The sequence below is a fragment of the Alligator mississippiensis genome, chromosome 1 (assembly GCF_030867095.1).
Source record: "Alligator mississippiensis isolate rAllMis1 chromosome 1, rAllMis1, whole genome shotgun sequence".
NCBI lineage: Eukaryota > Metazoa > Chordata > Crocodylia > Alligatoridae > Alligator > Alligator mississippiensis.
Genome location: NC_081824.1, coordinates 339,411,706 through 339,438,654, shown reverse-complemented (window position 1 = coordinate 339,438,654; position 26,949 = coordinate 339,411,706). Strand labels below are relative to the sequence as shown.

Sequence of the window (26,949 nt, the reverse complement as noted above, 5' to 3'; positions counted from 1 at the left end):
TTAATTTGATACTGTACTCACCATACACTGTGCTTCTTTAACTTCTTTATAACTTTAATTGCCTACTTATTCTGGATTTTAAAGACTCAGCCAAAATAAACAGCAGGGAACGGTGTCCCCAGTTTCAGGCTTAGACTGGGTTACTTACTTTAAGCAGAGCACTAAGGATGGGTAATGCAGAGCCACTCCACCCCAGCAGGAGCTCAGGAAGGGATTGATTAGTCCCTCTCCCACCCTCCAGTCCACAAAGTAGATTTATCATCAGTGCACCTAAATCCTTCCCTTGGCCCAATGTGGAGCCCTATCCTGGGGTTATAGAAAGGGTTATGGATAAAGTTGACATTCAAATCACTCAGACAGATTCTATCATTATCAGAGGGTCAGCACCTAACCTAAAGTGAAAATCCTCCTTTCCTGCTGTTGGTTCAAAAATCCAATCTCCTAAAAAAAGAGAGTGCCTGAGCTCTCTCCCCAGAGACTCTCTAACAAGCAGACTGGGGCACAATGGAGATCTCTCTCAAGCTCCTAAAAGCAAAAATAGGAGCAGGAGAAAAGGGTACTTACAATATCCTGCACATGCACATGTGCCCAAACCAAAACATGAGAAGCCAAGAAGATACTTTCTCCCAAGCGACGGGAGAAATAATGAGGAGCATGGAAGCAGACCATGACTTTCAGCTCTCCCCAGAATCTAAAAGCCTTAGCACAGATGCTTTCCCACCTCAGGGGAAGAAAAAGGCATCTGGGTGGAAGGGGAGGCTATAAGTGATGTTTCATGGTCAGATGCCTGGAGTTTTTTTCTGTCCAACAGACCACAGATCATGACATTCTTTTCATTGACCTCATTTAGCAAGCAAAAATGAAACGATTCTGTTCCTACATACAGGCACCAAGTGTGGGAAGCTAAAACCTTTAATTGCACTGTGGAGATAACAAGACATTGGCAAGAACTAGCAGCCAGCTGAGGCCTGGGCTGTGTGGGGGGAAGAATCTCCCGCTCTCTGAATCTCCATTATAGTTCGAATATCATTTTATTGACACTGTCTGAGACTCGCCATTCTGCAGCAGATCCTATACCAGGCAATGCAATACGATAGTTCCCAGTACACAGACAGAACAGTTTTATAAAGATGTGAGCGTGGGTATGAGTGTGTATGCATGCTTATATTTGAAATTTATGGGAAAAACTTTAATGAAAATGTTTGCATTTTCAGTTCTTCCTGCCTTTCCTGCTTCAATCCCGATTTAAAAATAAGGGGGAAACGCATTTTTTCCTGGCGACGTGAAAATATAAAAACATTGTTTACAAAATACACTTGTTTTTGCATAACTAAAAAAATTCATTCGCCTAATTCTAATTAATAGCACTAATGATAAAAACAGGACAGAACAGTGCACTTTTTTCTCCTTGTGTGACTGTCTGTGGGAAGAAAAGGTCAAAATTATTGAATAAACTGCTGTCTGTATCTATTTTTAGAAACACAAAAGATTGCAATACATACCACCTTCCTCAGCTCCTGCTTTGAAACTATAATCACATTTGGAGGATCCCCAACAGCTGTGGCAGCCCCACCAATATTTGTGAAGATTACTTCTGCAATCAGGACATGTCTCGGATCAAGGTTAAGTACCTCGCACAACCTGCAGTCCACAGAAGAAAACGAAATCACTTCCTTAGCCTTTAATTAAATTGTCTCAAACCTTAAATGATTTATAAAACTCAGTATGTTGACTGGAAGCTCCAAACTGTTGAACAAAGAATAAAAATTGAACTTCCTTAATTAATAATTAAGACATGAATTTTACAATTCCACTGAGATGGCTATTGCAATCATAGTACATAGCTTTAAAAACAATTTTTAAAATCCCAAACAGATGGATTATAGTTAAAGTTGCATGAGCCCTTCCATTTCAACTCCCTGTTCCCAAAAGGGGATGCATGAAATTTTATAGAACTTTCACTATTTAGGCCGCAATCTAACCAACCAGTTCTCAACCCAAATAAATAAATAAGGTTGAGCATGAATATTTCTAATGTTTTTTAAAAACATGGGGAGTAGAAAAAATGTTCATTATTAAAAATTGTCAATCAACCTTTTTTTCTTTAACTGCTCATGCACAAAACCAGGTAGATACAGGAAATCAGTGTTTTGTATAGAAACAGTCCTTGGGGAAAACTGATATCTCAGAGAGTCCAGTAAACATCAGGACTGACTGGACCAAGTTATAATATATTGAAAGAATTATGGTGTGTTTATAAACAGTAGAATTCACACAGTTTGCACACTAAAAGGCCAGCTCAGGACAGCCCTAATGCCTGTGCTTGATTTTTAACGTGTGTTAAGCCATTATAGCTAGGGTCAGAAATTACACATAAAATGGTTTGAGTGATTGGAAACCATTTTAAAACTTAACAGAACAGAAGCTCAGTGCACATAAACTGGTTCCAAATGGCCAAAACTGGTTTAAGATAGACCTGGATGGATGTAGTATCAGACTTAACTGACTTAAGTTAAATCGGTCTATCGAACTTCTGTCCCAGATCCTCTCCTGACTCAAGTCAACTCTCAATCCCCCGGCATCCCAGAACGTTTTGCACCTCCCCTGCCAAGTTCCCTTGCAGGGCAGGTGGGCTAGCCATTGCCCACTATCTGTTCCAGTGAAGCCTGGCCAGCTCCACCACTGAGCTGTCACAGAGCTCAGGCAGCAGAGCCCCTGCTCCCCAACCCAGCTGGCAGGGTGGCATAGCGGCTGCTAAGGGGGGGGAGGGGGCGTAGCTAGTGTGCACAGTGTGGGGGGCCCCATGATGACAGCTTTCCCCCTCCCACAGCCTGGCTCTCCTCCTCGCAGCAGGATAGCCCGAGCCTCTTCCCCTTGCCAGATTTGGCCTCTCAGCCATGATGGGCAGGGGTGGGGGGAGGCAAGGAAAAGAGTTCCCTGGCCCTGCCATGGCCCCCCTACCCCATGCCCCCCACCCCTATAGCTGAGAGGCCAGGTCCAGGACAGAGGAAATCACCCAGCTGGGCTGCAGGGAGAAAAGCCTTTGCCATGGGACATCCCTGCCCAGTGCACACCCCATGCTGAAGGCTGTGTCTGGGATGGAGGCATCTGTTTCCACCCCACTCCTGGTCACCTGGGGCTGCCATGGTGACCAGCTTTGTAAGCCTAGGGCTCTGGGCGGGGAGGGTCTTCAGTAACAGCAGGGGGTTGTGTCCCTGACAGCCTATCAGGGATGGATCTGGTGCTGGGCTGGGAGGTGTGCAGGAATGCCACCCCCCACCACCACCACATTCTAGCCTAACCAGAACACACATTTGCCTGCTTCCCCTCCCACAAGGGCAAACATGTGTTATGTTTGCTCATGATCCAATCTTTGCAGCTTAGAAAAACCTGCAAAGGATTAATTGATTTTGCCTCGGGCTTTTTCACTGTCTGTACTTAGCCTATATGTGCTTCAAGTTTAGCATGTGCCTTAAGGGTACATTTATGGTGCTATTAACACATTCATCACACTATAATTGTAATGTGCGTCATGGCCGTTAGTACTTTCCTGAAAAAAGCTGGAGTTAAGCAGGTGTTGAAATGCTTTCCTGGGACATTCAAGAATAAGAGTTTCCAGATAGTGACTAATACCAGTTTAACTATTTAGGTCTGATCCTACTAGTAGATTTGTGCATATGAGCTCTGAAGTCTTCAGATGAGTGGTGTTCCCCTGGACTACTTAACAAGCACAGAAAAGGAGTGACTTTCAGAGGGCTTTTTGGTTTATTACATTCCAGTAGTATCTACCTAATTAGTTACATATATTAAGAGAGATTTTTCTCTGCCATGACAGTGGACTGTTCATCATGCTGCTAAAGTAAGCCCCACTCACCCTCTCCTGTCCCATGCACAACAACCCATATCACCTCCTACTCCTGGGAAATGCAGGGACCTTCCATCCAACACTATGTAGAATTTCTGAACAGCAGACTGCATCATGATGTAGAAGTACCTGAATTAGCTGTAAAACAAACTGACTGTGGTACCAGAAGTCTGTCTACAGAGCATGGTCTTTAGCACAAAAGTAAATTAACCTATAATAAGCTCCATGTTGCTACAGCTAAACTCCTTCTAGTACCTAAGTTACTGCATTTATAGCAAGGTCAGGTATGTCTATACTATGTTCTACTACTCTGCAGTCTGCAGTGGAGATGTACCACTGTACTAAACCCATCATGATGACAAGGGCTAGGGACAGACATTCAAAAAGACTGAATGTAAATTGATTCAATCTTTGAGGTCTAACCTACAAAGCTGGAACCAATTTGGAGGTGGATAGACATTCCTTTTTCATTCCAGAAATGCAGGCACATGCCTGCAGTGGCTCAGGCTAGGAGCTGGGGGTGTTACAAGCAGCCCTCCCTACCCTTCAACAGTGCTGAGCTGAGTGGGGGCGTGGCCAGGCCCCCGCCTGATGCTCTGATTAGGGAGGGGTTCCCCTCCCAGCAGCCTAGCAGGGAGTTGATAACACATTGGTTATCACCCCTAACTCAGTGTTTATCAGCCCGTTAAGAAAAAAAAAGCTTCCCTTACTAGTTCAACCTCCTCTTAAACAACTTTTTTCCATGGAAGAACAGAGGGACATTACCAGCTACCTGCTGATAAGCTCCAAATAGCCCTAAGGCAACACTATGCTGTCTGCCTTTGTCCTGTTTGCCACAGCACGGACCATAGCCAGCATGTGGTATGCTAGCTAATGCTGAGAGGTGTCTGTGTAAGGCAGAGGGGAGGGGGGAATCCCTGCATCAGCAGGGATTGGTGAGGGGGAGGGAGGAGCAGGAGGAAGCCAGGCAGATGCCACTGTACCTGCAGTCTCTGCCAGAGCTGCCGCCAGGGAGTAGAGGGGACAGCCCAGCCCAGCTCTCTGGAGCCCAGCCCAGACAGCATGCCAGGATGCTGGAAGACTGATTTAGCTTAAACCAGGATGGAAGGAAGCAGTTTAGGAAAGTAAAGAATTGGCTTCTTCCTTCATTTTGTGGCTACCCTCATAACATAACCAGCAATGAAGATAAGCCAGAAAAGAGTGGGAGCATGACTTACTCTCTATTTATGGTTGCATTAATTAGCTCCCCTGTAAACAGTGTAGGAGCAGGGAAGAAAGTAAAACAGTGTCCAAATGCCTTCCTTGGTCTGGATGCAGCTATATGTCACCCCTAGGGCAGGACTGGCTCTTCTGATTCCATCTAACTCTATATTATTAAAAATATATTTCAAAGCAAAGAAAATTTAAAACCTCTAGTTAATACAGTTAGGCTATCACAATGAAAATAAAAATAGTGGCAATTTAAAAGCATAAAAACATTATAAAATGCTACACATCTATATATTATGATTGCAAAAGTAAAAATGTGCAGTAAAATATTTTTACTACAAAACACTCCAACCCCAGTAAAATATTGTTTGAATAACAGCATGAAATTATATTGTTAAAAGCTATGTTGTAATGGAGTTGCACAAGGGACAGAATTAAGATTTTAGTACAATATAAACAATGTTGTTGCTTTACTTCTGAGTGCTTAACAGTGGGTTCTATATTCCTTAGTGATTTTTGTCTTAATGGGGTACAGACATTTTGCAGAAGAAGAATCCTTACTATAGTTTTAAAAAAGCTTTGATTAATGGATTCTTAAAATGTGTTAGCTGTACAGTCAGATTAAACCATTATGGTTTATTTATCCAAGCTTTATAATTTCCCATATGAACAGACAATTTCAAACAGGGAAGCATCTAGGCATTCAAAGTATGCCTTATTATATTTAAAATATAATAAGTTATCCCTAAAGAGAGTTATAGTTATTATATTATTTTTAATTTCTATTTACCACAAAAATGTGACAAGAACATTACATTTTATGCCTTATTGATAAAAGTCTGAAACGTTATGGTCATGGAATCAGGAGAATTTTCTGCGAGCTTCATCTCCATGGCAATGACAGTATAGAACAGCATAGTGAAGTTATAGGCAAGGAAAAAGATAATGACAAGAAAAGAATGACTATTTCAGAGAAACACCAAAATAGGGTGGGGGTTAAATAAAAAAGCATTAGAGTAGAATTTTTATTTTGCTAGTTTAGAAGTATAGCTAGTAACCATCCAACTAGAAGTCCTAGATGCTATTCCCCTATTTCAGGCTTATAAAATCATTTAGCATAAAATAAGTAGATTCAGCAGTAATTCTATACATGAATAGCAGTTTGTATGTAGACTTAAGATTTCTATCTGTTACCAATTATATTTAACTCAAAACATTCTGCAACGTAACTAGAGAACGTTTGATGTTTAATAATTTTGTGTTACCTACTCTAAGGGTTCATCTACATGTGCAATTAATGCAAAGCAATAAACTTCAGCAATTAATTCTGTGGAGTTTATTGCTCCTGGGCGCACCATTTGAACCTGTGCCTGGGACCACAGCACGTTGAGCTGGGTTGGAGCAGCCTTATCTGGCAGAGGGCCCTGAGGATCAGCCTGCTCCCTCATTGCTCAATGTGCTGCGGAGGAGGTGACTAAGGTACGAGGGTGCTCCAGTGCAGGGCTAGCCAGCAGGCAGCCTCCACGCTGAAGCACCCTTGTGCCTCAGCCAGCCGTGTCAGTATCTATACATATGCTGCTGCGGAGTTTTTTACTCAACAGCAGGATAGTACTTGTATTTACAAGTACTAACCTACTACGGAGTTAATTTGTTCCAGTCAGATAGAGGTGCACATGTAGATACATGATGTTTACTGAGGAGCTAATTAGTCTACTCCTCAGTAAACATCTCACGTAGATACAACCTAAGTGGTAAAAATAATGACTGAAATAAAGTAAATTAATGTAATCTACTGAAAATATGATCAGGTAAAAAACAACTGGGGCTTTCATTCACCAGCTGTTTCTCTATCTACAATAAACTTCACTTGCAAACTGATTTTGACTACTGAGAACTACATTTTAATAGGGAGTGTATCATAAAATTCTATATATGTAAATATGATAGTCATCATAGATTCATTGATGCAACTACAAGCATTACATCACTTGTGGTGAGATTTAAAAATACCCCTTTCCTCAGATCTTAAAAAAACGTTAACTGGATTAACTTGATTTCCTTGGTTAAATACAGGTTAAATTTAAGCTAAACAGTGGTTTATAATCACACAGACTAAATGTGATTGCAAATGGTATGCTATTTATTTTCAGAAATCTGCAATAATTGAATTCAGTAAAAATGCTGATTAACTCTTCTACATATCTGAAATTAATCTGGAGCTGTACCAATGTCATAGTAATTAGTAAAAAAATTCAAAGCCTTCTTCTCCAAAAATCGCACCTTTTACCACTTGGTCTACACAAAAAATTCCATCAGTTGCCAGTGGTATTAGAAGAATTAGAACTCCTTAAATCATCAGTTATAAAGAAGAGTTGTACATAAACATAGCTAGTGCATGAAGGGATGTTTTTCAAAAAACGTAAAGCCACCCTGCTTGCAAAAAGCAATTTGCAACCACAATAGAACAGTTGACACCCTTGGCTATTGCTGTTCCAATGCGGGTACAAGTCAGAGTGCTTGCACATGTATGTACTTCATTGCAGAAGGAGATAAATGTGCGAGTACATCAAAGCAGGGAAAGTGCACCCTTTGAAAAACGTAGCTTTATATACTATTTACAACAAGGCATCCAAAATAGCTTTGTAAACGTGCCAGTCAGCAATATTAATCTACAATAGACTAATGTCAAAAGCATGACAATAAAAGTACCTTATGGTTACTGGAGTAAAGAGAAGCATTGTAGTAACGTTGTCCAAAAATGCAGAAAGAATTGCAGCAATAAGACACAGAATGATAATCATGGCCCACACTCTGCCTCTAGATAATCGGTAAGCCTAAGGAAAACAAAGAGCAATGACATAAAGGTATTTAATCTAATTTTTGGACATGATCAGTTTCATTTCGACAGGCGTTTCATTTTGAAGCTGTTTTTATCCGTTTTGAGCTCAAAACTGTGAAGTCAAAACAAAACAAAAGGCTTCGAAAGAGCTTCAAAATGAAACAAGGGCACTTGAAACATTTTGAAAGTTTCGAAATGTTTCAAGTTTCAAAGCCAGACTTGCTGCAGTTAGACAGAAACTAAGGAGAGGGAGGGTGAAGAGCAGGAAAGGACTGCTCTCTGCCTGAACATTCCCCCAGCTCCCAGTTCAATTCCCCAACCCCCTGTTTGATTCCTCAGCTCTCTGGTCTCATCCTCCAGCACTCTGATCATTTCCCTAGCTCTTCCCAGGGGGCGTAGGCCCCCGATCTGTACATAGGGTTTCAGCAGACTGCCGCTGAAACCCCATTGCGCAGATCCAGGGGCCCATGCCCCTGAGAAGAGCTGGGGGAAGCGACTAGAGAGCTGGAGAATCAAACAGGAAGTTGGGGAATTGAACCAGGAGTTGGGGGAATGTTCAGGGACCTGGGAGGGCTGCAGGGCTGTGCCAGACTCCTCCCGGGGGGGGGGGGGGGGGGTGCAGGATGATGCCGGGAAGCCTGGTGCTGCCGCTGGCCCCAGCCAGCAGTGGCAGCATCCTGTCATCCTGCATGCAGATCCAGGGACCTGCACCCCACAGGAAGAGTCCAGCACAGCCCCGCAACCCTCCTGGGGGGCACGGGCCCCAGATCTGCACACAGGATGACAGCAGGCTGCCACTACCGGCAAGTGATATGAGTTTTGCTTTGAACAGTTTGAGGTGCAGTTTCCCAGAAACTCCCGCACTTAACTCCTTGAAACTGAGCAAGCTTCATGCCCTCAAAAGGGCTCATCATCCCTGCAATTTGCATTTGAATCAGGCAGGAAGTGACAAAGTTACAGGCATTTTCATGATTCCCCATTATAACCTATGGACGAAATGTCAAAACAGTTTTGACGAAACGAAACAGAACAGTGCTTCAAAATGAAATGAAATGACAAAATGAAACTGTCCCTTTGAAATGGCAAAACAGAAGTCAAAACAAAACGGTGCTATTTCACACAGCCCTAATCAGTACACAACCTTACAGAGATGGTGCAACATCATTGGGAAATATTCTCTAGGCCAGAGGTGGCCACCTACAGCACGTGCTACAAGTGGCATGGATAGTCTGTGTGTGTGGCACACAGCAGACACAGGAAGGGAGAGGCAGACAGGGCAGGGAGCAGAAAGCAGAGCAGCAAATCAGGCAGGGGCACAGGGCAATGAATGGAAAACAGAGTAGCTAAACAAGCAGAAGGGAATAGGAATGGTACTCAGCAAGGGTGTTGGGCTAATTTGTGGAATGCCTGCCAAAAAAGTTGTCCCCCACTGTATTAGGCCAATAACCCTCTAAGTAGCATGCGAAACCTTCCTTTTAACAGGGGAGGAAACAGGAAGAGCAATGTATAGTGCTCTAGTAAACATCATACAGGGAATCTGTGACAGAACCAGGAAGAAAATCCAGATTCTCTACCCTCCTATCACTCCCCGGAAATTCAAGTAAACAAGGTTTATATGGGAAATTTTGAATGAACTGAGCTCCAACTCCTATCCAGTGGGCAGTTTTGCTCTGCTGTTTTATTTACCTATGGAAAGTACACCTTGCCAGGGGTCCTCCACAAAAGTCTAATTTGCACACCACAGCTTTAAAAGCTCTCTCAAACACCTGCATAAACAATTCACAAGTTATCTGTCAGCCATTGTTATCTTACATAGCAGGACAAATGTAAACTGCACTGAAAGAAATGTGAGAGTGTAGTACTGTTTAAAAAAAAAAAGTCAATGGCAAGTGTCACAACAAACCTACCTTTACTGCACAGTAATCAAAAAATCCAGTTTCAGAAAATATGGCCACCAGAAGCATCTACAAAAAAAGGTAAAGAAAAAAGAATTGTTTTGAAATGGAATTATTTTCCCAACAGGACAATGCCATGGTGTGTTGCTTTAACAAGGAGTCTGCACTTCTATCATAATTTTGGTCATGCCTCCCCCTGCACCTTTTTTGAGACCCCAGGACCCCAACATCAGGATGCTAATCAATAAAAGTCAAATTTAGTTTTTACAATGTAATTTACCCTTCTGCAGAAGGGCAGCAGTCCTTTTCCACATGTAAATGGTGCATAAACCTTGTGATCGCCCTCCCGCTGGGAGTGATTTCCATCCCTAATTACTTGGCAGGGAGCATATGCTAAAGATATCTTCCCTGGGCCACTAATCAAGAGTATCCATTAGCATATTTTCTTCAGCATTGTTCTGTAAGGTCCAGAAGACATTAGCTCTAGAAAGTTGCATACATGTTTTCCATAATTCTGGAAAGTTGCCTGACACCATCCATCTTGCTTCACTAATGCTAGACAACACAGCTTATTAGGAATAAGATTGGGCAGAAAAACAAATATATTATTACAGCCAGGTTAGATATGTGTCTACATTTCTCATTCCACCTCCAAATACAACAATGGGTAGGACAAAGGAAAACCACTCTCTCTAGCAGAGTTCGTTTGAGGAAGATTTGGAGTAAACAAAATTAACAAGATAAATGAGAGTCATAACACTTGGCACTCATACAGGACTTTCACTAATAGTTCTCATAGATCTTTTGAATGTGTTATTACCCCCATTTTACAGATGAAGAGACAGATAGAGTACACTGAATATTTTCAGAGTGGTTCCAATTCTGAGACACCCAAAAGGGGCCAAATTTTCAGCATGGCATCTCCCCATGAAAGCGCTGTTAACAAAATAGAAAGAAACAGTGAAGTATCAAAAACAATTACTCCAGCAGTTTTAGAGCAAAAGATGCATTTTAATTACCATTCCAAACAACAGCGCCAGAGTTTCATAATCAATCCACTGCACCACTTTGACCATGCTTGGCCTCTGCAAACAAATGATACAATTATCAGTCAGCCATGCCAATCGCCTAACTAGTGATTAGCTGTGGAACTACAAACTCCATTTAATTGGTGACCATTTAAATAAACCATGATGAAAATTAATTAGTATTTCTCCAAGGTACCCAAAGGGGGCTGTTTTCTATTACCTCTGAAAAATGCAGACAACTTGCATAGTTCATTATGTAATGTTTGCATTAGGCTTTTTGATTGTTTATTTGCTTCTATCACAGCATTATAGAAATTAAGGAAAACTGGATTATAGTTAGTGTCCTTTACTGGCAAACTTTACCTGTGGCAAACTGGAGAATAGCAATGACACGGGGACTGGTTTATAAGAAAGAATTAATGGCATATCATTTTGCTAAATATTAACTGGGGATAGGTGTGGGAAACATAAAAATATCTGAAGGTATGAGCCTCAAGGTGTAAATATTTAAGGGAGTCCAAACCTTCCAGTATGACAAATACAAACATAACTGAAAACAACAGTATTAGAGTATATCTGAATAAAACTGAAGATGGCCATGTTCCTCTCCCTGAAAATTCAAAATATCACACCACCTTCATCTCCTTTTCTTCTGTTTGAGGCAGGAAAACAGACCTTGTCTTTCATGATCCCCAAAATTAAATATAATTCTTATAGCACTTTCTGCCCCATACAGACGGCAGAACTCTGTGGTCATTTTCAGAAAGATAATCATGGGAGCTAATGATACAATACACAGACATAAACTGAATACTTGAATATGGCAACTTACTTCCCCTGCCACAGCTAGTGCAGCCAAGGCTGCCAGGGAGCCCAGCATTGCCGCAAGGGTTCTATGGACAATCTGTAAGAAATGGCAAAAAATTACTGAAAAGCCTTTTAAACCTCTACTTGACTCCTACCCTTTCATCAGTTGAGCTGGCCACTTCAAAGCAACCTTTTTTTTTTTTTTTCAAACTTGTTTCTCATTAAAACAAAAACAAAACCCTGTGTGAACGGAGACTGGCCTGGGATGTGGGAGCCTCATCATGAAGGTCCAATTCTGCCCAATTTAGAGAAGAGTTCTGCATCCCAAATCAGACAGCACAGGGAACTTGAATCTTGGTCCCTAACATCAGAGGCCAGCACCCTAATCACACCTATAGACAAACACGCTTCCAAGGAGGGGTTTTAGTGACGTGGATGTACCCCCTCCCTTTGGGTTGTGCACTGCATGCACAATGAGCTCTCCAAGCTCACTAGCTGGTCAGTACAGCTGGTCCCCTGCTAAAACCAACGTTTTCACACAGCTACAGAGCCCGGAGGTGAATGCTGCCACTATTCATTTCTCCCCCCTCTCACTTTTTCCCTTGCCCTCAAATTCAGCATGGGAAACAGTTTGTTGAGAAGGGTTTAACAGTGATGTGATCACCCCCAGGGCTCTGGAGCTGCACAAAAGCAGTGGCTCCAGCAAGAGCCCACACTGACTAGCTGATGAGCTCTGAGAGCTCCCTGAATAGGCAGAACTCCAGCAGGAGTCCACACGGACCACCTGGGAGCTCAGAGAGCTCACTCCACATGTGCTGCACAGCTGACAGGGGTTTGGCTGCAACCCCCTCACACTTCTTCTGGATCCGCCCATGTACAGGATTCATGAAAAGAACATGCAGTTCCAGTCATGAGTTGGGGGTAATTAGCAGATGGCTCCTTTTGCCACGGGGAAAATGTGGGGTTGTGCTAGGATCTGAGCAGTACTCAGCTGTCGAGTCACTATGACTTGCAATGCTGTTGACTCTGCTGGGGCCCAGCCTAGTGAACTCTATGGTAAATCATGAGCCTCTTGGCTTTGGACTAATATCATGCATAGTTTGTGCTGTATATGCATAGGTACAAAAGTGCAACCTAAATGGGTGTTAATGGAGTACCTGCGATAACAAGGAATAACGGACACAAATTGATTGAGAGCAGGTTCAGGCTTGATATCAGGAGGCATTACTTTACGGTTAGGTTTGCCAGGCTCTGGAATGGACTCCCAAGGGTGGTGTTGCTCTCCCCTACCTGGGGGTCTTCAAGAGGAGGTTGGATAGGTATCTGCCTGGGGTATTATGATCCCAGCACTCGTTCCTGCCCAGGGCAGGGGTCAGACTTGATGATCTGTTCTGGTCCCTTCCAACCTTAGAAACTATGAAATAAGTGTGCACACTTGCTCACTCAGTCTCACAGATATACACATAAGCTCATTCTTTTAAGCCTTCCTCTTAAAACAGTCCTGGCAAAAGTTTCATCAAAACTAAAACTTCTCCAAGTGTTCCAGTTTCAACAAAACAGCATGCATCATAAGTATGTTCTGACTAGCTACCTTTAACTCTTCAAATGAGCCATACTGCTGGCTTGACTTCTCTAATTGCCCTGTAGATTGCCTGCATATCATTTCACTACCACTAATCATCTCAAACTATTGTCACCAATGTCTGTTCTTCGTATTCCATTAGCCTGTAGCCTCTCCAAAAACAGCAGCTAAAATAAGTCTTCCTTTCATAGATTCATAGATGTTAGGGTCGGAAGGGACCTCAATAGATCATCGAGTCCGACCCCCTGCATAGGCAGGAAAGTGTGCTGGGTTCAGATGACCCCAGCTAGATACTCATCTAACCTCCTCTTGAAGACCCCCAGGGTAGGGGAGAGCACCACCTCCCTTGGGAGCCCGTTCCAGACCTTGGCCACTCGAACTGTGAAGAAGTTCTTCCTAATGTCCAATCTAAATCTGCTCTCTGCTAGCTTGTAGCCATTTTTTCTTGTAACCCCTGGGGGCACCTTGGTGAATAAAACCTCACCAATTCCCTTCTGCGCCCCCATGATGAATTTATAGGCAGCCACAAGGTCGCCTCTCAACCTGCTCTTGCAGAGGCTGAAGAGGTCCAGGTTCTCTAGTCTCTCCTCGTAGGGCTTGGCCCGCAAGCCCTTAACCATACGAGTGGCCCTTCTCTGGACCCTCTCCAAGTTATCCACATCCCTCTTGAAGTATGGCACCCAAAACTGGATGTAGTATTCCAACTGCTGTCTGACCAGCACCCAATAGAGGGGAATTGTCACCTCCTTGGTTCTGTTCGTCATGCATCTGCTGATGCACGATAAAGTACAGTTAGCTTTGCTGATGACTTCATCACACTGACAACTCATGATCATCTTGGAGTCCACTAGGAGTCCAAGATCCCTTTCCACTTCCATGCTGCTGAGCAGGTCATTTCCTAGGCAGTAGGTCTGCTGGCATTTTTCCTCCCTAGGTGCAGCACTTTGCATTTCTCCTTGTTGAATTGCATTCTATTGTCTTCTGCCCATTTGTCCTTGCCCATGCTTAAGATCATGTGATTCCCCTTAACTGCTCATCTGTAATAATATACTAGAATACTCACAATAGACAAAGTCATGTTAAGTAAGTGTCAGACTCAGAGCCCATCATTTTAGACTTTAACAACAATATTATTTTTAAAATTCTTTGCACTTACAAATCATTTTTAAACCTAGTAACTCAAAGCACTTTTACCAAATTTAATTAACTAAGCCTGCTAACAGATATTATTCCATCCATTTTGCTGACAGATAAACAGGTATATGATTTTCCAAACTCTCATTATAAATCAGTCACAAAGGTGAAAACTAAAGCTAAGTACAGATGTTCCAAAAGCCCAAGACAGAATCAATTCAAATTATGCAGTTTTCTGTAAGTAGCATAGGTGAACAAGTTGCCTATACTGGCTGAGGCCAGCAGGTTGGGGTGCTCCTGCACACCTCTTAGGAAGCCCCAAGGGAAGCTCCCTGGGCTGCCAGAGAATGCCAGACAAAGCCAAGTGGCTGGATCAGTCCTTATGGGCTGCCAGGTCCATGCAACAGAAGCCTCTATTCCCCCTCCCCTCCCCACCAACTCCCTCCCCACTGCCTAGCTGCAGCTGACAACTGGCCACAGGTAGGAGGCAGGGCTGTGTTCAGAGGCTTTGCTGGCTCAGGTCTGAGGGCCAGGGCTGGGTCCATGCAGCAGAAGCCTCCACTCACTCCCCCCCTGCTACCTGGCTGCAGCTGACAACTTGCCACAGGCAGGAGTCGGTGCTTGGGACTGAGGCTTTGCTGGCTCAGGTATGGGATAGTTCAGGAGCAGGGCCCACAGAACAGACAAGCACAGGGCAAGTGGTAGAGTGCCTCCCTGCAAGTAGTGTGGGGGACAGCAGGGGTGGGGCCTCAGAGGAACCTGGGATGCTAGCAGACAGCAACCTAACATCATTCAAATAGGAAATCTGGTACAGAAATTTGACACACCAGACTTACCTAATTCAAACAAGTTTGAGTGCACATCGATCCAGGACTATGTTAGACCAGGTTCTGCCATTTTTAGACCCGTCTATGTGCCCCAAACTTCTATACAGTTATGAGTTTGGTTCACTTTCCAATCACTTACTCCAGATTATGTGCAGCATGTGTACCCAGCCTAATACAACAGCCTCTTCTTCAGGGTACTGGACAAAACTTCAACAAATATTCTGAAATAATATAAACAGTCTACAACATGAAGATACATTAAAAGAAAAAGCTTCCATTTATCTAAAAAATGTATTATGCCTTCTTAATATTATTCCTCCTTAATATTTAAGGAGGAAATATTAAAGGCAAATATGCCCTGCAAACATCTGTGTCTTTCACTCCCTGTTCTGGTTTACAGCTTTATAAAATGCAGTTCACGGATTAAATCATTTTAGACCATTAAAGAGAGATAATTTTATTACACAAAAAGCATGCTACAAATGTTTTAATGGTATTTACTGTTAGCATTAAATCCATGACAAATGGGTTAACAGTGTCTCAATATTATTCAAATGGAAGTAAAAACTATTTCTGGGGGAAAGTAATATCATTTAGAAATATCTCATTTGCTGTTAATTTCATTTAGAAAAGTTCTGCTGACAAGAAAGAAATATTGCCAACACCTGAAGGCCTTTCTATTTGTTCATCTTAAAGAAGAAGGAAAATGTTTAGTTTTTATTTTTTTCTTTGTATATACCTTTGTATGTTTGAATGCCAGCTTCTCTAGAAAAATAACACCACAATATATTGAATACCATATTTTCTGGCATACACCACTTAACTTTCTCCCAAAAAAACAGCTGGTGGAAACTGGGGTGTCCATTTATTTAAATGTAAAAGCATCATTCCTTCACCCCACTATCACCACATAATCACAAATGCAGCAATTTCAAAAGCACTAAATGTGTTACTTTTTTCAAAATAATGCATAATACATCTTTAGAACTCATTGTTACAAGCTATCATGAAAGTCAAGTGCTTAACAGAATTCAAAAAGTGAACTCAATATTTATATAGGCAACAAAAAACATCCAGATAAATTAAAAGATCATTAAAGCACCCACACACCCCTTTGTGCATGCAGTTATGCGTGTGCATGCACACACACACAGACATACAAGGGTTTTGAAGTGATAAAATCACTTGGAAACAAATTCTAGAAATAGAGCATTAGAAATTATTTTAATGAGTAAACTTTCATAACTATCAACTTCAAGTTTTCTAGATTTTTCCTCTGAAGGAGCTGGTAAAGATCGCATGTTGAACCATCAATGTATCAAATCCCTACATTTATGAACATATTTTACAGCTGAGAAATCAAATCGCCACATTCCATGTTCTACAACTCTTGAGGATCACATTTATAATGCCTAATATTCTGTAAAAATTTTATAAGTCTTGAATTGCATTTTGTAGAGGTAGAATTTTGAACATCTGAAGCTACTAAAAACTGAATTCCTCTAGCTATTTGAAAATACTTTACAACATATGCATTCAGTTTATCAAGTTGTTAGACTGCAATAATACTTTGATAAAAATTATGACTTCTCCCCAAATTCTGAAGTCTTTATCTCCCAAAGAGTCTCAGGAGGTAAAAGTACATGATTTAGAAGCCAACATAATGGTTGACTCTACCTTATTTTAAAGCATTGCTTTTGCAGCTGAAATCTGGGTCATCTTTGTTTCCTAAAACATGAATATATTTGATAAATGATATATCAAATCCAACATTTCTTTTCCACAAGTCCCTCTTTATAATGGTGATAAATGGCAGTTGAAACATAACTATCAGTGACTTTAGTGTAAAGCTTCAAATACTGCTCAGTTTCATGTCTGATCCATTTTTTATGCAGTGAAGCCTGTTGCATTAAAATATTTCTCTTATTGAGGAATTCATTTTCATCTGATAGAAATGACAGTACTTCAACTTTGCAACAGGAAACAGTTCTTCCAGACATCTACATGTTTTATATACCACCTCTCCCCATAGCAGCTCAGAGGTTTCCACATAAAATCAACAATAGCAGAAACATCAGTAGATTTTTGGCTCGCCTCCCTTTTCAGATGTGTTATTTAGCCTCACCTGTGTCTGTTTTTTCTCAGACATGGAAAGGGTACTTTATGCCCAAAACCTTGTCCACCATTTCTCCCAACTATGCAGCTGGTCCAGTAAAAGGTATCAGAAAAAAACCCTTGCCTCTGGTACACTTCCTGGACCATCACAGCTACAATACCACTCCACCCCTACCATAACAATTTGTAAGCCTTCTACCAGGCACTGGACAGCAGTAACAAGGGCCAGATTCAAAATTACCTGTTAAAACTCAACCCCCAACCAGAAACATAAGACAATACATTTTAATTGAGTGTTCACAAGTAAACAAACTTCCCTACTCACAAGCAACATTAAACAGGGTTTATCACAAAGGAAAAGGGGGAAAATACAGAGCCTCAAAGAAAATCTTAACTATTAAAATTAACTATTAAACCTTAACTGAAGTCCCAAACAGTTAACAGTCACTGCTTCACCAACATGTTCCTCATCAGGTTGCCTTTGCAAGCCTAGCTCTTCTAGCCCCTAACCTATTCAACATCAAGCCCAGATATTTTAGCTCTTTTAAATATGGTAGTATAATTTAGATATAGTCAATAGCAGATTTCTACCTGGAACCACTACAAAGACTTGTGCTCACAAACACTTTCCTTTTGAGGAGCTGATGGGAAATCAGGTGGTCCTCAGTTCCAGCATGGAGACAGAGTGTATGAGGACCAAAAGCAATTCCCAACAGGAGTTATTTTTTGGATCAGTAGAATAACTAAGGAGGGACTAGTGGGGAACAAACCCTGAGGGGGCACCAGAACTGCCCACCATCTGGAGTCTTTGCCAGGGCAGGTACAGCTCTGTAATCCCCAGACCTAGCCACAGGAACTGAGCACACCAAGCAGTATATCTGGGGGAGATGGGAACAAGTGAGGTGAATGGAAAGCCCTCCTCCCCCCCCATTATGGAAGGAAAGGGAGTAATGATGCAAGGGTCTCAGGCCTAAACTTATATGACAAAGTTCTCCTGGAAACACTGAGGGTCCAGGAAGTAAGGAAGCCCTCAGAGACAGTCTGGAAGAGGCAGGTGGCATCAGGAAAGTCCTGCTGTCTCCAGATTCTCTCCTGGAAAGTGTCCTTTTTGCCTCGACACTTCATGTTACTCAATCAGTCAGCAATGAGTCTGGAAAAAATCTTTTTTTTTTTACATTCTTCCAAAAACAAGGTGTATGTTGTATTGTATTTTAGGGCATGCTATATGCAAGAATATATGGAAAGCTGATTTTTAATCCTAAAATAAATATCTTTAAATGAAAAATTTGAAAGAAAACAGTTCAAAGTTAAAAAAGAACAAAAACAAAAACACTGATCTATGACAGTCAGCCATAATATTAATTTCTGCCTAAGTAATTTAGTTGGAATTATTTGCTTCAATTCTATGGCAGTTGGGAAAGTTGTATATAGAAAACTTGGCCTGAAGGAAAATGCATAGAAGGCAATAACGCTATCACTTTCCAGTGCCTTGATTTTAAATACAAGATAGCACTAGACAAGTTACTGTATTTACTTGAATATAAGACAACCCTGATTATAAGATTCCTCACCAATAATTTGATTCTATATATGGAAAATTTACACAGTTGATAACATTTTCCAGGTATAGAATCTAATTATTTGGCGTTTGCGTTGAATTTGTCCCCTTCCCACTGCTATAGCAGGGAAAATAAATCTGAGGGACCAAGTAGCCCTTTTGCCCTCTGCCTCCCCCAAATTCTTCCCCCTGTAGCTCCTTTCCCCCCTCATTACTGTCAGACCCTGCTCTCTCTGAGCACATGAAAGCGAGGGGCAAATTTTAAAACACTGACTTTATTATAAACATAGCTGTAGTAATTTGCACATAGCACCCATAGACTTAGTTCATCCAGAATTGATGCATTTTACCGTTTTTGAAACTGTTTCGAGATACCCGTGCTAAAACTTCCAGCATACTCAAGTCACACTTTGGCACCGAATTATATATAACACAAACTATGCATGATATTAGTTCAAAGCCAAAAAGCTCATGATTTACCATACAGTTCATTGGGCTGGACCCCACCAGAGTCAACAGGATTGCAAGCCATGGTGACCCCACAACTCACCACTGCTCAGTATGCATGTGTACTCCAGATACGCCCCAGAAAGGATTCATGTGCTAATTATCCCCACACTCATAAATGGAACCCAGTGTTCTCATCATGATTCCTGGGATCCTCCAAAAACGTATATGCAGGAGAGGTGCAGGGCCATCCACCTCATGGAGACCAGGGCCGCACACATGCAACAGATAGAGAGACGCCAAGAGGGACATTCTGGGTGAATTGTTTGAGACCCTGTTTGGTGAAGTTTACAAAACATTTAAGGCTGGTAAAGAAATAGGATCATGGGAAATTGGAAAGAAAGGTACAGCTCAGCTGTGGCAGTAAAGAGGAAGTCAAAATGTATGCAATGTAGTGGCTCACCATGCCTTGAACAAGAATTGGAGCTGAGGGGAATGCACTCAATGGGCACTATCATATATCTCCTATATCATATACTTTCTATGACCAAGTAACTCACCACCTGGACATGAGAGAGCAGGTTGACATTGTATACCTTGACTTCCAAAAGGTCTTTGATCTAGTATCGTTCATTGTCCTCACAAAAAAAATTGGAGGATTGTGGGCTTAACTCTGAGATAGTCAGGTGGGTGAGTAACTGGCTGCAGGATAGGACCTAGAGAGTCATAGTGAATGGATGTGTGTCATCCTGGTGAGAAGTGGGCAGCAGTGTCCCGCAGGGGTCAGTGCTTGGTCCAGTACTTTTCAACATTTTTATTAATGATTTGGATGTGGGGGCGAAGAGCTCACTGGCCAAGTTCATGGCTGACACCAAGTTATGGGGAAGCATGGTCACATTTGAAGATAGGATACAGATACAGGCGGACCTAGAAAGGCTAGCAAGTTGGGCGGATCGGAATCAATGAATCAGAAGTTCATTGTTGAGAAATGTAAAGTGATAAACTTTAAGTTTATCAGGGTGTTCACCAGGATCTGGGGGAATGATTGTTCACCAGAGCCCCCCCCCCAAGCGATGAAAAGTTCAAACGGTTATAAACTCCTGCAAGACTGTTTCAGGCTGGACATAAGGAAGAATTTCTTTACTGTCCAAGCCCCCAAGGTCTGGAATAGCCTGCCATTGGAGGTGGTTCAAGCACCTACTCTGAACACCTTCAAGAAAAAATTGTATGTTTATCTTTCTGGGACCCTGTGACCCCAGCTGACTTCCTGCCCCTGGGGCAGGGGGCTGGACTTGATGATCTTTCAAGGTCCCTTCCAGCCCTACTGTCTATGAAAACTGTGAAATCCACCTCAGGACGAGCAACCCCCAACACACCTATGGGCTTGGTGGCACCAAACTGACTAGTGCCACAAATTAAAGGGACCTGGGGTACTAATGGATCACAGTATGAATATGAGCCAGCAGTGCAATGCTATAGCCAGTAGGGCAAATAATACTCTGGCATGCATCAATCGATGCGTCTTCAGCAAAACTAAGGAGGTGATTCTCGTGCTCTACTCAGCACTGGTGAGACTGCAGCTGGAGTACTGCATCCAGTTCTGTGCACCACACTTTAACAAGGACATGAACAAGCTTGAGAGAGTCCAAAGAAGAGCCACCCATATGATCAGAGTCTTACATGGTAAGCCATACAAGGAAAGGCTGAGGGATCTGGGATTCTTCAGCCTGAAGAAGGCTGAGGGGGGACCTGATAGTAGCTTACCTCTACACTAGGGGCGTACATCAAAGGCTCGGTGAGCAACTGTTCACCAGAGCACCCGAAGGGAAAACTAGGAGTAAAGGCCACAAACTCCTGGAAGACTGATTCAGGCTCAACATTAGGAAAACATTCTTCACAGTCAGGGTGTTCAGACTGTGGAATAAGCTCCCTCCAGAGGTGGTGCAATCACCTACCCTGGAAATCTTCAAGAGGAGACTAGTCAGTCACCTTGCTGGGGTCACCTGACCCCTATTTATCTTTCCTGCTTGGTGCAGGGGGCTGGATCTAATAATCTTCTGAGGTCCCTTCCAGCCTTATAATCTATTAATCTTATTCAGATAGGTTACAGTAATACATCATTGTGGTAGGTTCCTATTTGCCCAATATGGGCTATGTACTTTATAATCATGCTCAGTATTGGCTGCATTTAATCAACTTCATACTTGGTTTCCATTACTGAGAACATGCTGCTTTAAATAACAGTTCAAAGATAGGCAATGTATTTAGTGAGATTTCCTTATATGCAAATATAAGACAAGATGCTTTTTCCCCCCCACTGATTGTGAGGGGCTTCATCTTGTATTCAAGTAAATAAGTTATTTAACTTAAAGAGAAGGTGAGCATAAATTATGTAATGCAGTGGACAAGAGCAGTGCATATCTGAGTTGGTTCATGTTCATTCAGCTCCAACTGTAGAGAGTTTCAGCCTGCAAAGGGCTGCAGGGAGCAGGACACAAGGGTTGCCAAGTATATATGTGTACACATACACATACATGTGGCCAGGAATACAACCCTAGGCAGTGGTGGAGAGCAGCTCCCCCAGCTGTCTGCAGGTAAGTCTAGGGGGGGAAAGATTGAGGCCCCCATGGTGAGGGAGGGAGTGGGGCAGAGGCTGGGCCTGGAGGCACTGCCCAGCCAGGGCAGTGTGTGGGGCCTGGGCCCAGGACAGAGAGCAGTGGCTCGTCCAGGGTGGGGTGGCTCCCTGCTGCTGTATGCACTCCTGTGGAGAAGGGCATATGGAGGCATGTGCCCCACAGATTTGTGTGCAAGGTGAGAGTGGATGCAGGCTTAGGGCTCTCTACCCTGATGCCCTCCCCGCAGGAGCCCCACACTGGCCTCACCACCATAGCGAGGTGCCCCCTACCCACCCCGAAACAGTGGGGGAAGCAGCATGGAGTTCTGCCCCCTGCTCTCCTCTGGCTGTGCTGTGGGGGAACATCATCTTAGCCCTCCCCCCCCCAGCAAAAATAAAAATCGGCATCTATAGTGTAGCCTATGATAAAAGACCAATACCACTGCATCTACACAGCTATCACTATCCCAGCTACTTAAATTTAAAGCTAGCTCTGGTGTATCTACACAGTATCCTCATATGCTTAGCTTAAGAGTAATGTCTTGAGTCAGATGCATCTGTTTCTGCTCCCTAACTAAATGGCCCATATCCTATGAAAGAAACTGAAGAGAAAATCTCAATGTTTCTTCCTATTGTACATCAAGAAATTTTAACATTCCTCATAACTTCAGGTAACGAGTGAAGGCTACCAAAATTTCAAGCAAAGATCAGCAGCAGCTAGCGCCATGATGAAATTCCACATTTCAGAACTACAGCATTTCTACACTTCAACAGAATTTAAAGCTGAATGGTTTACAGGTTTCAATTATATACTTATAAGCACTTAGATACACATGCAGATAAATATCTCTTATCTTATCTCTTATCCATGTTGAAGCAGCATGAAAGATGTAATTTGCAGCTTCAGTCCAACTCACTAAATGTTTAATTTCCCCACTCTTCTTCCTCTCCAGTATGTTGTTCCTCTATTGAAAGCATAATATTGTACAAGTAAGATTGGTAAGAAAAAGGAATCCACTTTGTAACTTAACAACAAAACATGAATTTACAGACTCTGTAACACATCCACTTCTATGTCCCAAAATATTGTTTATTTTAAATGCCAAAAGGAAAGAAGAGCAACAGGAGGTGTAAAATGGGTTTATCTGTAGTCACCTGTGTGTATAAAACAATATAAAATGGACAAAGGCTAGGGACAGACATTACACATACACCAGTTTAAGTGATCAGAAATGGGTTTAAACCTGTAACAGAACAGACATTCAGTGCACATAAACCCGTTTGAAAATGGATGAAACTGGTTTGAAGATAAACTTGGTTGAATGTAATATCAGACTTAACTGATTTGAGTCAAACCAGTTTCTACAATGTCTGTCCCAGACCCCTTCCTGGTTTAAGTTAAATCAGAGTTCCCCAGCATGCCAATTGCTTTGCAACTCTGGACTGGACTCTGCTGTCTGCTCCAACCCAGCAGGGATGGCCCCACCCCTCTGCTCCCTGGCTGGAGCTCCGGCAGAGACTGCAGGCATCTACCTGACTTCCTCCTGCTCCCCACCCCCCCCCCAACCACCACCACCACCATTCCTTGTTCAAGCAGGGATTCCCCACTCTGCTCTGCCTTACACAGACACCTCTCAGCATTAGCTAGCATACCACATGCTGGATAAGGTCTATGCTGTGGGAGACGGGACAAAGGCAGACAGGACAGTGTCAGCTTAGGGCTTTTTGGAGCTAATCAACAGGTAGCTGGTAATGTCCCTCCATTCCTTCCTTGAAAAAAAGTTGTTTAAGAAGAGCTTGAACTATTGAGAAAGGCTTTGTTTTGTTTGAAGGGTGATAAATGCTAACAACTCCCTGTGTAACTCCCTGCTGTGTAACTCAATGCTCTGTTATCAACAGCAAGGTGGGGAACCCCTGAGAGCCTTACAATGGAGCCAGTAAAAGTTGAAGGAGAAGAGTCGGGTCATGTAACCTGGTGAGACGTTCTCAAACTGAAGCACATTAAAAAGCTTATATCATTGTCTTTCAGTGTCTCATACCTATAAAATTTTTGCTACAAGCAAGCATTGCTCCAGCTTCAACCTATTGGAAAAGCCATATAACCAGCTTGAGTATTTTTATGGACTTGTAGGGAACATTAATTGGCTTTGGTCATACCCACAGGCTACAAAACCATTGAAATTCTCAGTTGAAAAGTAGCTTGTGCTATAAAGTGGTTCTTTTGTCCTAATGAGAGAATGAACATAGGCAGACAAAGGACAGTGAAAAGAGATTCTGTAAATCCCTTATGTGACTCAGCTGGAATTAGTAGAAAAAGATAGTGCTCTATAGGAAAGGTAGTCTTGAAAATAGTTTGCATCCTGGATTTTGTCTGTAACATCTTATCCCTGTGTTATTTTAGCTACAGGAAAAAAAATCCTATTTAGCCAAATAACATAAAATTAGCAAATAACTAGCAGAAGGCTTCATGTTACTAGCTGAAACAGATCAAACTGCTGCTGAATATAGAGGTGGCCAGAGCACCTGGATATTGATTATTCTAGCTTTGCATTATATTACATTAATATTTATTTTATGAAAATTCTGACAGTTACTGTAAAAGTACTGCAATGAGAAGTTCCCTACTGTAGCTGCAATGTCTATCAGCAATACTCTCGTCATATTCCTATCTCCTCTTTCTATACTCCCACAGTTCTCCTTTTTGCTGTCTCTTCTAGTTTAATTCCCTAGCCATTCTCATTACATTTCTTTCTGCTTTGTTTGTCTACTTCCTTCTCTTCCGCTTTTACTCAAGGAAAAAGTCATTTGAGGGCCAACAAAAGTATAGAGTGGTTCCTCTCCACCCCTAGTTTGTGTTCATTAGAAATATACATATACATGTTTTATCCTCTTGTTAAAATGTTTAAGATTTTATGCTCTCTTCTCTCTTGGTTACCCTAAGCAGGTTAGAAGCTGTACAGCAGCATTCAATTAAGCAAATTTAATATTCTATTGCCTGTCTCAAAAACAACATAAATCAGGCGCAAGATGGCGAACACATACATTTCATGTTCCTTCACAAATCAACAAGACATTATTCCACATTATCTTTATAGCACAGCAGGGAATCAAAAATGGCTACTTTGAAAATAGTTTTTACACTTGTCGTTGAAAATCTAACTCCTATTTTTATTTAAAGCACTGTGTCCCTACCCTCAAAAGGCATCTGGAAAAAAGGCATCTATACTTGACTATGTCATCTCATTTTTTGGAATAGCAGGCAGCACCATCCAGTGGTAATGTTTCTACGTAATAACATTTTCATGTAGGCTAGTCTATATAGCACAGATGTATAGACAAAACTTGGTAAGAAAACAGGAAAAGTTGATTAAAAAAGAGAGAGAGGGGGAGGGAGGGAGGATCATTAGGCAAACAGCTTGAAAGATATTTAAAATTATTTAAATAGAGAAAAGTTGTGAGGTGTCAGGTAAACTGCCTCATGATCAACATTTAGTTTGTGTTAAAGAAAAATAAATGTTTACTGTAAGTGTTCTCATGTGGATTTGATGCTGTTTTGTTGGTATGATTTCAAAACTTCAGTAAAAACAGTTATTTTCTTAGGATCTCTTATGATTAGGGACCTGCTCAAATTGCAGCTTTATGATTTTCATGGAAATCATAAAAAACTGCAGATTCTACAAACACCGCAAAAATGGCAGCTTCCATAATTTTGCATGGGTTTCACCAGGGAAAAAAACTTATTAAAAATAATGGGAGACAGAGTTTCTGTGGTCCAGCCTCACAGCCCACCAAGAGAGAAGCCACTGGCATGAAGGGGAGCAGCCAAGATGGTGACTACTGCCCCATCCCTCTGCCACTGATTGGCTGAGAGGGCTGCCTTTCGTGTGGTCCTGCCCCTCTCTGCCAATCAGAAGTGAGGAGCAGGGTTGCATGAAAATCAGCCCACTCAGTCATTCAGCAGCAAGGGGTGGGGCCACCAGGGCCCTTGGGGGAGGTGGGGGCTCACTGTGAAAAGATCATAAAAATGGTGCTGGATGCCGTGTGTGGCCTATGATTTTTCTTTGTATCGGTGTGCTTTAAGTATATCCCTACATTTTTTGTGCAGCATAACACTCTATATCACCATTATATTTCCTGTGATCCTGGTGGAAGCCTGGGATGAAAATGTCCAGGTTATAAAATTTAGTGATATAAAACTGCTGTAACACAACTAACATACGCCAGCTAAAATGCTGCCCTGGGATCTATTCTACCAACTGGACTCTGGAACCCTATTTCTGTCAGGTCACAGTTTCCTCATACCAGAAGCAACCCTAGAGTTTCCTTTAGAACAGCATTTCTCAATCCATGGGTCGTGTCACAAAAGTGAATCACAAGAATATATTGAAAGAGTCATAAACAAACTTTTAAAATGGATTCTCCTTTAAAGGAGAAATATGTGGGAAACCATGGCTTTTCTGTTGCAGTCTGGCAGAGTTCAAGTCTGCAAGGGGCTGCTTGGGGCCCCCCATGCTCCACACACACATCCTGCCCCACACACTGGGGGGTTGAGGCCTGGGAGCAAGGGGCAATGCATCAGGAGTGAGAGGCATTGGGTTGAGACTGGTCATCTATGTTTACACATAGGTCCTGGTACAAGAAAGGTTGAGAACCACTGCTTTAGAACGGCTGTACAGTCACTTTGAGTCTCTCCAGTGGCATAAAGCATTCTTTCCAAGATTTAGGATCTGGCCCATGCTGTCTGCCTGACACTATTCTCTTAAAAAACAAGAGTAAGTTTTCTTTCACATTAAGTTTTTCAGCAGACATTTCAAGTTTAGACTTCAGTCTCATTGATTCAGTAACTTGAATCATGGGTGACTGGTACCTCCTGAGTCGGGGGGGTGCTTGCCCCCCCTGCCCAAAGTAAGGGGGGTCCCCCTACAGCCAATCGCATCGACTGGGTGGGGAGGTTCCCTCACCAGTCATGTGCACTGACCCGGACGTGCCAGCGGTGTGCCTGGAAGGGCCAGTGGCACTTCTCCTGGCA

At 42.3% G+C, this 26,949-nt stretch overlaps 1 protein-coding gene across 3 annotated transcripts in view; it reads right to left on the bottom strand.

Moving 5' to 3' along the window:
* OCA2 (OCA2 melanosomal transmembrane protein) overlaps nucleotides 1–26,949 on the bottom strand; it is a 422,456-nt gene that overhangs the window by 247,598 nt on the left and 147,909 nt on the right. For all 3 annotated transcript variants that reach the window (XM_059720961.1, XM_019485119.2, XM_059720962.1), the window contains 5 exons: nucleotides 11,669–11,740; nucleotides 10,828–10,893; nucleotides 9,821–9,877; nucleotides 7,784–7,908; nucleotides 1,503–1,641 (listed from right to left, as the gene is read on the bottom strand). In XM_059720961.1, coding sequence (XP_059576944.1) covers nucleotides 1,503–1,641; nucleotides 7,784–7,908; nucleotides 9,821–9,877; nucleotides 10,828–10,893; nucleotides 11,669–11,740 — 459 coding nt within the window. The remainder of the gene's footprint in view (nucleotides 1–1,502; nucleotides 1,642–7,783; nucleotides 7,909–9,820; nucleotides 9,878–10,827; nucleotides 10,894–11,668; nucleotides 11,741–26,949) is intronic.